At 37.5% G+C, this 12208-nt stretch overlaps 1 protein-coding gene across 2 annotated transcripts in view; it reads left to right on the top strand.

Annotated features, from left to right (window-relative positions):
- Positions 1-12208, top strand: part of csmd1 (CUB and Sushi multiple domains 1) — a 416037-nt gene that overhangs the window by 340245 nt on the left and 63584 nt on the right. For both annotated transcript variants that reach the window (XM_023953530.1, XM_023953531.1), the window contains 7 exons: positions 252-376; positions 490-586; positions 1432-1536; positions 7223-7341; positions 7655-7724; positions 8321-8437; positions 10959-11168. In XM_023953530.1, coding sequence (XP_023809298.1) covers positions 252-376; positions 490-586; positions 1432-1536; positions 7223-7341; positions 7655-7724; positions 8321-8437; positions 10959-11168 — 843 coding nt within the window. The remainder of the gene's footprint in view (positions 1-251; positions 377-489; positions 587-1431; positions 1537-7222; positions 7342-7654; positions 7725-8320; positions 8438-10958; positions 11169-12208) is intronic.

Below are 12208 nucleotides of genomic sequence, written 5' to 3'. Positions count from 1 at the left end.
TCTATTTTTTTTTTTTTTCCAGCCTGTCATTGTATTTGTTACAAATGGCTATTATTACATCTAACCAATGCGGATCAGGCATCTTGGGAATAGTATTTAAACAATGATTCTGTTTGGTGGTTTCCTATAAAAAAAGGAAAAATGTTTCAACTTTTAGTTTTCGCCTGCAAGTATAATGGAAGTTTTTATTCTATTTGCAACAAATTGGGAAATGCCGTATACTGAAAGGTCATTTTATTTCTCCATTGAAGTTCCTTGCAGTGGAAATCTGACTGAACGCCGTGGTACCATACTGTCTCCTGGTTATCCTGAACCATACCCAAACAGCCTTAATTGTTTGTGGAGGATCCATGTCAGTGAGGGTGCTGGAATACAGGTATCAGTTCACCTTATTGTAAACGTATAATGTGATTGTGCAAATACTGTTATTTAAAAATCTTGCAAAAAAGTGTTGTTTTCCTTCACTCGCTGTCATTGTTTCCAATTTAGATCCAAGTAATGACGTTTGCTACGGAGCACAACTGGGACTCCCTTGAGATCTATGATGGAGGGGACATGACAGCTCCAAAATTAGGGTCATTCTCTGGTATGACATGATGGCCACACATGCACATAGATGCATAATCTGACAACAATATGGGTGCAAACACTCTCAACTCTTGTGATGGATGAGATGTGGCCTTTCTTTAACTATAGATACATAAACACTAACCCAGCTCATGCCAGATCAGTGATGAATTAGGGGTGGCAAGTTTTACTCTAAAGACACAAAAAAGCAAAACAGACCTTTAGGACAGTAACTGATGATGCTAGATACCAGATAAGAAATATCTATCACTACACAATCTTCTAAACAGAAGGAATATATTTAAGATGGAAGTCTTTTTATCACGAAGCAGCCATCAAGAAACATGTCCCTATAAAATGAAAGATGGAAGATGGACGACAGGGATTTAAAGGCGAATGGGCAAACCTTTTACTATTTCCCTGCAGAGTTTCCTCTGTGACTTGCCCCAAGCACATACCTGTCTCAAAGCTACCCGGAAAATGCACTACCTACAAGGTGTAACAACTTACACATAAATGGCTATTTTCTTTCATATTCCTTTTGCACACAATTTAGTATTAAAAATCCACTTTTATCCATGTCCTGCTTTGGTTACCCAGAGATTTCAATTTTTATGTTAGTTTTTTTTATTATCTTCAAGGCCCTGCTGAAGTACATAAGTCTACATGTAATTCCTAATATCAAAAAGGAAAGCATCTAAGCATCAAACCTAATTTATGTGATTTTCAGTGTCTTCCACTTATTTTTATGTCTTGAATTTATTGCAAAGCTGCTAAGTTGTTTTCCAGCTGGTACCAGTTTATGAACAGGACAATAAAAACAAAATCAGCTGCTGCCATGTGATAATTTCTTGTCTTTTACAGGAACAACAGCTCCAGCACTTCTTAACTCAACATCCAATCAGCTCCTCCTGCACTTCCAGAGCGACATCAGTGTGGTGGCAGCAGGCTTTCACCTTGAGTACAAGAGTAAGATAAAGATTTCAGAACTAAAAGATCAACTCAGCAGCAGAATGTTTGATTAATTGGTTAAAAAAAGAAAGCACTTGCTGAAGTAAAAAAGCTAAGGATTTGCTGTGGTGCCCGATTTACCTGAAATACACGTAGTCACACAAATACACAAACTATTGCTACCAAAACTTCAACATCAAACAACAAGATTCAGTGACCTGAACTGGTACCGCCTGAGAGCACACACACACACTGATATCCACTTTAGAGCACACACACTGAACACACACCTAGAGGGATTCAGAAAAAAAGGAAAAGACAAAAAAATAAAGAAAAAAACAGACACAGAAAGTGTGTTTACTTGTGTCATGCATGAAGATAAATCCAATGAAAATCTTTGTGCACATGTGCACTGCTTTTCAGACAAATAGAGGTATAGACAAATATATTAGCATCACGCAGTTACACACCTGTCAGCGCACAGTGGTGTTTTTTGTTTCTTTCTAGTTATTTCAACTCTGAATCACTTCTGGATGGATGCACATGTCCCCCTTTGTGAGAATATAGAAGAATTTGTCGTGTAAGAAGTAGACTTTTTGTGTGTGTGTGTGTGTGGGTGTGTTGATTTGTTTGTGTGCCTAGGCCATTGCACAGATTTGTAGCCAGGTTTTTTGTGATTTTATGAGCTGTTGGTGTACCAACAAGTCAACACTATATCAATCCAGAAAACCGGTCTAAATGCTTTATCTCTAAATGCGCCTCAATTTATGTTGGGTTTCATTTTTATGGTGCCTGAGATTTTCGACTTAGACTGAATGGCTCAGCCCTTAAATGCAGGTTTTAGAGCAGCGCATTAACTATATTTTACATTTTGGCAGCTATGGACTTAGACTAATCTGGGGATAGCTATCATGTACCCAAAAATTGTATTGTATGATTGAGACTGAGCTCTCCTGTCTGAGCTGTAAAGAATTACACAGATTTTGCAAACATACAGTTGCTTTCTCTTGTCCCCTGTTGACATTAAACACACTCTAAATAGGAACGTTTTCAATAATTCATTTTAAAATCAAATTTCTAAGTTTGTTTACCTTTTATTAAATACACTATTCTATCACATATTAAACATGTCAACCTTTTCTGTGTGTGGTCTGAGTAAATATCCACTAACATCAGTAAAATCTTTAATTCTGATAGTATGGCAGGGACAGGGATGATGGAGAATCCAAATGAATTAACTTAAACATGACATTGACCTTTTCATTTCATATTTGATACATGCATTACTGAGACCCCTGTCTCATTAGCAGGGTCCAAGCGTTCCTTAAAAACTCATTGTATATAACTTGATCCATGTTTTCTGTCCTGTGCTTCATCATCCTTCCACTAAAGGCAGTAGAAGAGCTTTTCCAATTTATTTTAAAACGGCTGTTTCCATGAAATCACAAAAAGACTTTTGCCACTTTTTGATCATTTTCTAAAGTTTTATGGTGAGCATACCTCAACTATTGCTATTCTTTTTTTAAATATCTTCTTGTAGTATTGATACAATGTAAAATTTGTTGATAAAAAATTCATTATAATAGCGTTACATAGTTTTAAAAATGTGTGTATCAAATTTGAGATTGAGGGAAACCTCAATCTCCTAAATTAGGTGTTTCTTTTCCCTGAACATTCATGTCAATATTTGCACATCTTAAGTTAACATTGTTATGAACAAAAACTTACCAAGTCATCAAACATATCACACAATCTATATCTCATACAATATTGATATTGCAAATTTGATTGTCAAAGGGTAAAAAATATCTTAATTACATAAAAAATGGAAAATCTTAGCTATGTCCAAATTACCACCCTACTACTACTACTACTTAAAAAAGATATAGTAGGGGACTATGTAGTGCCTTGGATTTTAAAAGCAATTCAGACACCATGCTCACTACTTTATTTTTTTAAGCGGCAAATATGACATCATGATTTCACAAAGTGAAAATGTCATTGGTATGAGCAATTTGCGATGACTGTTTATAAACCCATTGTGTTCTGAGGAAAGAAAACGTTGATATTTTATTACAAAAATACATGTAATTACATTTTCTTTGCAAAAATTGTTCAAACGCAATGCATTGTGGTCTATATTTGCCAATCTAGTGAGCATCGATGCACACTGGTTTTTCGCAGAGACTTCTGGGAAATTTCTAGGACCCTCAGTTTTGGAATTGCAGATTCAAACAGCACAACAAAATGGCGAATGCACTATATAGTGAGTAGTGAAGGACACAGCCTATGTCAATTATTTTATAAAGTGGGCTTTACAGAATTAAAATATGACAAATTGGGGAACTAAAATTAATGTAGAACTTAGAGCACATAGAAATGAAATGCAGAGGACTTGATCTAGGGCTGCACGATGAGGAAAACTTGCGTTATGCAATATTAGTGATTAATATTGTGATGACGTTATAACTTGCGGTATATGAACATATAGCAAAACGACGAAAAACATAATTTCCTTTTCACTGCAACAGTTTAAAAATTACATTCCAAATGACCCACATCTTCATAGGAGACGAACATCTAACATAAAAGGGCTCCATCCGATTGGTCTATGATGTAAAGGAGTATATTCAATTGGTCAAATACATAAAGGGATTTGTTTGTTTTGTTAGATACTTCAAGCTGCCACAAGATTGTTTTGGCATATTTAAGGTAACCATTTATTACGATTTTCGCCGTCTTTTGCTATATGCATATTGCACATAATGATAAATTTGCGATATATTGTGCAGGCCTAACTTGATCAGTCAGTAACTGAAAAGGAATAATGAAGTGAATTCAAGGTAACTAAACTTTTTATTTTTTTTCTTTTTTTTTACTTTTCCTGCCCAGCTGCAGAGCAAACAGATACGAGCTGTAGGTCTCTTGTGTTGGACAGATCTTCTGTTACAATAGGGGGTTATGAATCTTCTGAGACACAAGGTGCATATTTGTATAAACCCCTTAAGTATTTTAGGCTAAGTTTGATTTAAAATATGTTTTACTTATTATTATTTAAAATTATTATTATTAATAGTTTAAATTAATTGTTTACACATGTCTTAACATGGACACGAGGGAGGGAAGCAAAAACACCTAAAAACTGAATCTTTTCTTAACACAAACTGTCAATAAATTCAATTAAATTAAAAGAAACACTGCAAGTGAAACCCATTCATGCCGTCTAGATAATAGGACTTAGCAAAGGGCTCAATATTGAAAAAAAGCTTGTTCTAAATCATTTTTAAGAATTCAGAACTACATTTATTTACTAGGCAGAGTAACAGTACTGCATTGAAAACTGCACTTTTGGTGTTCTTAATTTTTTCATTCCCTCCTTCATAGCACAGGAGTCTACGCAGCATGATTCGCCTCTCCACTTCCTTCTAATAAAGGATTGTGTTAAGGAGGGTAAAAATTCACTACATAGAAATAACTTAAACTGTAGTAAAATCTTTCATAATCAAATTTGACTAAAAAAGATTCATCAGCTTACCTTAGCATTCTTCAAACTAATAAGAACTGACTGATTTCTACATGAGGCAAAGTTGACCGCAAATCTGATCATGAATTATACCTCAAAGTGAAAACTAATGTTCTGCTAGAATTTCACCCCAAACTCAAACTCAAATTGCATCTAAAACATCTAAAATCTTCATTTGTAGATGAGAATTAAGCACACATAATCTACCCTTAGAGGATACTTCATAATAATCCCTCTTTCAAACATTTCTTTTTTTGTCTGTTAATCACTGTGCACCACAAGGTTTCTCGATAAAAACAGCAAAAGAAGAGAGTATTTTTTTCCTTTTGTCTATTCTCAGAAAAGCTGAAACTGAAGAAAAGTAAATCCAGTCAGTGAGGCTTAAATGTTGACGGTGTTCAGCTGAAGCGCAGCAGCTCTGCTGGGATGTTTTGTGGTTCTGTCAGCAGTTTAGAGAGCATAAGTGCTCTCTCATAGCCAGGAAAACAGCAAACTGTGTGTTAGCACAGAAGGAGAGAAAATGATGGTCAGAAAATTGAATAGTTAAATTGATCGGTTGTCATTACGGCCTGCTGATTCCCTGCATATTAATACACTGTTAGTGTTTGTTCAGCTTTACGCAGCTTTTCCTTTTATACTGCGTCTGAAAAAAAAAATATATATATTCCCCTCAGCAAGCACACTCATGTAAGAGTCACTCATGCGCACACACTCACAAATGTCATTCAGGGGAGCAATAGGCTACCTAAATATGTGTGGATGTGCGTTCCAGTGAACAGTTGTGTGTGTGTGTGTGAGCACCGTGGGATCACAACGTTTTGCTGGTAGGAAGGCAGATAATGAACCAACAAGACCAGACACACAAGCAAACACACACAAACCCTCAATCCTTCGTCTCCCCTTCTCTCACTCTATCCCTCTCCAGCCCATGTGTTGCCATGGTAACTGCTCTGGGGCAGTCTCCTGCAGAAATTTGCACATGCACACACACGTGCACACACACAAATTAACACAGAGATGCACTTCAACTGATATTATTTGATAAAGGTTTTCTGCTGTCAAACTTATTAAGGATGTGTTTAACCTTTATTGTGTTGGGAGTAGAGAATCACACTGTGACTTAAGCCCTTTTTTTTGCCAATACACCACTTGTCAGACACTAAAGACACTTTAGTGAGGAGCAGAAAAAAAGAATACTGAAACATTTATTTATGTGGTCCTCTACTTTTTTTAACCATTTTAACTGCATTTAGGGTAAAATTTTAACTGACTTAGACTGTTTATGAGAATCTAATAAAATAACTAATGATACAAAGACAATCTAAGAGTTGCTTGAGTTTAATTCAAATTATTACAATCACGTCGTATACGAAAGTGTCATTTGACGATGACAAGTAATAAAACAAAGCCCAAGACAGCAGAACGGATTTAGTTGTGTGCAACTTTAGGAATTGAAGATCCTTTCACATTTATTACCGGTAATCTGTTCTTTAGTTTAAAGTCCCACTCTGATCATCATTTGATCTATTGTAAAAGTATTCTCAGTGATCTTTTAATTAGGATTATGCAGTTTTAGCCACATAAAAAAAAAAAAAAACTAACAAACTGTGTTGTTTTTTAGGACATTATTTCTACAGAGCAGCAGTAGTTTATTTGAAATTTGCCTCTGAATTTTGGCACGGAGTATGCCTACCACTACTTCCCATCATCCATCTGTTTACACACTCTCATGCTAGCTCTCACACTCCCAACTGAATATTACTGGTGAAACAAAAATGGAGGGCAATAGTAATGCTATGCAGTTGTACAGTTTTGAGAAAAAAAAAGGCAAGGAAAATCAAGATGTACATGAATCTAGTCTTCTGCAAGCGGGTGCGTCTGAATGGAGTGAAGCAGGGAGCTTGTGGCTTGCCATAGTAGCTTCTATGTCACACCTACAAGCTTTTTCCATCTGTAGTTTTGGATCTGCTGTTGATTCCCAACTATTTGAATAAAGAAATACTCAGAAATGCAATTTTAACCTAATTTTTCTTTATAAATGTCCACCATGATGCCATAAGAACATGTTAAGAAAACAAAACAAAACACAACTTTCAATGGAGTGGGTCTTTGAAGTCAGAGGCTAAGCAGTAATAAAAATGGTTTACTGTGAATGTTTTTCTTGTGTTTTATTTTTCCTAGCTGTTGGCCTCACCACCTGTCCAGAGCCAATGATTCCTGCCAATGGGATTAAAATAGGAGACCGATACATGGTCAATGAGGTGGTGGCTTTCAGCTGTGAGCCTGGATATACTCTACAGGTAAAAAGAACACACACAGGGACTATCGCACAAACTGACCACCAAACAAACATAGAGTTTGTAGCACTGAACAGATTTCAGATCATTTCTGGTATTGTGTTTTTAACAGTTAGCATTCTTAATACTTTCAACATGACTGAAGGTTTGGTGAAGTTTACATTTTTTTTTGTCTTTATTTCTAATTTAGAAACGTATATAATTGGTCTCCTATTTATTATCTGAAAAAGAGAGTAGACACATTTGAATGATACATGCACAACTTCATACTTAATTTTTTTTTCATAAGTTTAAGACCTTGTTTAACTATTTATAGGGGCACTCTCACATCTCCTGCATGCCTGGGACCGTCCGTCGTTGGAACTACCCACCACCTCTTTGCATAGGTAGAACACAGACATGGCTATGGCTGAATTGTGCCATATACGCTGAAATCAGTGGTTGTTTTGACAGTATGTACTGTTGTGTCCAAATGATGAGGTGTTTGTGCTTTTTTTTTTTCAACTTTTTTCTTTAGTTGGCAGTTGTATTGTCTTTAGCAGATACTATATTGAATTATAATAATTCAATTATCAGTTTTTTTACAATTTCTTTTTCAATTTGACCCTTTCTCTTAACTGTGAAATTAACTTTAGGAAGACAAAACCACAGCTCACAGATTTGGTATACCTACTACAAGAATCAATACTACTCTGTTGATTGTCTGCTTGCTTCCTCTCATGTGGGACTTTGATCCAATAGATACCTGGTTTAGAAGTGATAATTCAATCTTCAAATAATGAAAACTCTCAAAAGACCTCCACAAATTACACTTAATTTTGAAGACTAACAAAAATACCATTGTAGTTTTTTTTTCTTTTCTAATCCAGCATAACACATTTGTTTTTTAGAAGTTTAAGCCTAAAAGAAAAGGCAATGAGTCCAGTTAACTGTGCATTATGTTGTTTATTTATTGATTCATTCTCACTGCATATGTTGTCAGCTCGATGTGGAGGAGTCCAATCTGAAATGAGTGGTGTTATCCTTAGTCCGGGTTTCCCTGGCAACTACCCCGGCAATCTGGACTGCACCTGGCAAATTAGCCTGCCCACTGGATATGGTAAGCTGTGTGTTAAGGGAAATTGGAACACTTTGGTTTAGCTGCATAGTTGGATAGTTATAAAAATGGGGAGGGGGGTGTAGTTATACATTAGTCTTAGTAACTAACAGCACATATCAAAAAACTGGTAAAACCCTGCTAATTTAGTTTAAAAAAAACGTAGATGATTTATATATTTTTTTCGCTAAGTTGTCCTGTCCAACAGCTGAGCAAACAGATTGTATTGGATAGATTACAATAGGGGTTAACACATCTTCTGACACACAAGTTGTATATTTGTAAAAACCTGTTTTGTAATTTAAGATATACTGCATTTATATTGATTCTATTTGTATCATTCTTTGGATACATTTTTTTTTGTTGGACTGGACAGAGAAGAAGAAGAGGGAATAAGAGAGAGCGATGTTAGAGGGGGGGGGGGGGTATGGGCACAAAAGAGAGGGAGAAAAAAGAGGGTTTGAGGAAATAGAAGGATGGTTATAGGGGAGGGGGTAGATTCATAAAGCAGCAAGCAACAAGTTGCTGGAAGTTTATAATCATTACTGTCAGGTGTAAATGTCAGTCTAAAAGGGGCGGGGTCTGTCCACACACACTCACTCAAATGTTACAAACATACCTGTTGGCTCCAAGAATTTCACATGCAAACATGTCAATATGCACACAATACAACTGCAGTTCACCCGCACATACTTAAGCATACAAACCATCGCATGTAAAGCATTTTATTCAGTCACACATACCTTTTGTAGAAATGTGAGCTGACACCTGTGCTTTAGTGAGTGTTTCTTTTCTGCTGTGGTGGATGATGGAATGTTAAAAAATAATCATCCCCAAACCACCCAGGAGTCCTGAACACCCCCCCGCCCCAACTTCAGGCACGAGCCTGGGCCCCTCAAGGGAGACCCGCCCCATGCTCCTGGCAGCCACTCACCCACCTCACGGGAGGTCCAGAAGAGAGCTAGGCAGGGGCCGCCTGCACCACCAAGGAAGAGGACGCCCAGGAAAAGTGGGGGTCCCTGAAGAGCGTTGTAAACATGACCGACCAGGCTCGCCCACTGATTTTTGGAGAAGCCCAGCGCTCGAGGGCAAGAAACAGAACCTGCCCCACAGGGACACGGACACCCCCAGGCTCGGTTGTGATTGTATCCCTTGCTCATGGTCTTGCCAGAGAACTCAGGGATCCCTCTCCCTGCATGGAGAGAGGGCCGCCAGCCCAGGAAGCCAGGAACTAAGGGACACGGCCAACGTTGCTGAGGACCCTGTTCCCCCCCGTCAGGGATGGGGTAGGGAACAGAAGATCAGAGGTCCCACCTTTATTGTGTGGTGTGTGTGTGTGCGTGGGTGTGCGCATTGGAGTGTATATTGTTTTGGGATAAAGGGTGTCTGTACTAAAAGGAGCAGTTAAAATTAGTGGGTGGGGCACTGAGAGGACATCTGCTGCCTGCTGGCAGTGGTTTCCAAGCACCCCTCCTACCAAGGGTCCCGCATGTCTACGGTGCAATTAAAACTGAGAGGGGAGGGGCCTAAATCCATGTGGCAACCATGGGAGGGGGACCACTGCCGAGTAGCCCTCCCCAAGGTGCGTCGCAAGCAGACCCCCCTCCCCATCACCTTAAGAGGAGGTCTTATGAAAAAGGAAGGTAGATCAGGGACAGATGATAGACTGTCCCATAATTAGTGAAACAATATTGTAATTAAATAAAATAAATAAAATATGCATTTTTTAAGTAATTATTTTAGTTTTTACATTTTCAGCTTACATTTCAGTGACTTTGAAATGTTTTTTCTTACCAAAAATGATGGTAGTGCCAATAACGAAATAAAGAAAATAAATAAAACATTTGGAATTTATGAAAATGTTGTGCATTCGTATCAATAAATATCCTTTTGGCGCTCCCTTTTCTGAAATAAAATTAAACTGCAGGGTGCGTGGAACCCATCAGTCCATTCCACTGCTGAAAGGTCCAGTAGATAGCAGCCTTCAGCTCTTCTGGGTTGTTGGGTTTGGTGTGTATCTCCTTCCTCTGCACAAATATTTAGCTTAAGTTGAGTGAGTTATGGGGGAAAGTATCACCATTAACATCTCCAGGCCGGTCTCAAGAAGGAGGCATGAAGTTCAAAAACAAAAGATTATGCTGGTAGTTGCACACATTAAAACATTTCATTATGTGTACAGTATATTTGACGTCATCTGTTTTACATTTGGAACTAAATCACTGAAGGCAGTAAACCTTTTGATGCTTTTCTAATTCAGTTAAATGCTAAACATGGAATGGGACATATTTTCTGTGCATTGCATTGATTTTAGAGCTGTTGTTTCCAGCAATGATGACAAAACTGGATTTAAAAATATCAGCCTTTTCGACAATGCATGATTTATTTATTATAAAGATTATAGTTGTTAGGAAAAACATATTTTTAACAATTGTGAAACCTCTTGTCTTTTGTTACTACTGTAATTTGTTTATGAATTATGTATTTTTTAAAATTAATTAATAATAGATGTACTCTTATTTTCCAGGTGCCCACATTCAGTTCCTTAACTTTTCTTCAGAGGATAACCATGACTTTCTTGAAGTCAGGGCCGGACCACAGCACAGTTCTGCTCTTATTGGTCAGTTTACTGGCTCACAACTTCCACCTTCTTTGATGAGCACCACCCACCTGACAACCATCCACTTCTATAGTGACCACTCTGAAAACAGGCCAGGCTTCAAACTGTCTTATCAAGGTAAACCTCTTTCTAGTTTCTTAAATCTTTTAGACAAATAACAGCCAAAAAAACCAAAACATCACCAATAAAGAATATACTGAAAGACCCCAGCAGAGGAAACACTTCTGTTTTAAAGTTAGGCCACTTTTTTTTATTGGCTTCAGTTCTAAGGACCGAAACATAATGGCTATCCAAACGAACAACAAATTAGGTGTTCTGAAAGGCTAAGGATAAATAAGCTTCCCCAGTATAAGAGTCTTCCAATAAAGCCTTCAAAACTTTGTAAAATGAGTGATGGGATGAAAAAAACTTGTTGCTGTGAGGTTTTAAGCTTTGATCCATGGATGATTCATGTTAAAGACCTTAAAGACCTTACAGGTTTTCTCTCATCATTAAAGAAGATGGATTGTCAGTAAGCCCCTGTGAGAGACTGGCATCTTGTCCAGCAGGCTTTGCTTGTAGTCCTAAGGGCTCACTTCAAAGACACCAGATACATTGTGGACCTACACAGGGGCAAAACTAGAACAAGGCTTCCTGACTTACACATAACATGGCTTCTATTTACAAGCAAATCAGTTTTCCTTTTTAACTCCCAATTTGCAGTAGAAAGTCACTCTTTCAGCGCGGTACTCATTACTGTCCTCCCACTGTGATTCGGGAAGGGATGCCTTCTCATGTGTACAGTCTTCTTTTTTTTCTGTCTGATAACCAGGTATTTTGGCAGGAGTATATAATCCACACACAGAGAATCACGATGTTACACCCAGCCTGGATGCATGCTTTTAATCCTGCATCATTCTGCATCACATGCAACCCCTGGTTCTTTACTAAAGTACTGGGGTATCAGTTGTATTATAGATTACTTCTGAAATGCCTTAATTTAAACCCCATTTCTGGCTGTAGTTTTATATAGTTTCATGGCTGCAAGTGTCACCGGCATGTCTTTCTGCTCCACATATTTTAAATCAGGAAATTTGTTGTATTGAGGCATCGTTTCTTATTTTTATCACTATTTCCTGCTTATGAACCTGCTCTTGTTTTTTTTTTTTTGTTTTCTA

This window comes from Oryzias latipes, chromosome 3 (genome assembly GCF_002234675.1).
Source record: "Oryzias latipes chromosome 3, ASM223467v1".
In the NCBI taxonomy this organism is placed as follows: Eukaryota; Metazoa; Chordata; class Actinopteri; order Beloniformes; family Adrianichthyidae; genus Oryzias; species Oryzias latipes.
The sequence above is the reverse complement of the archived record's forward strand: the minus strand, read 5'-3'. Positions and strand labels throughout refer to the sequence as shown.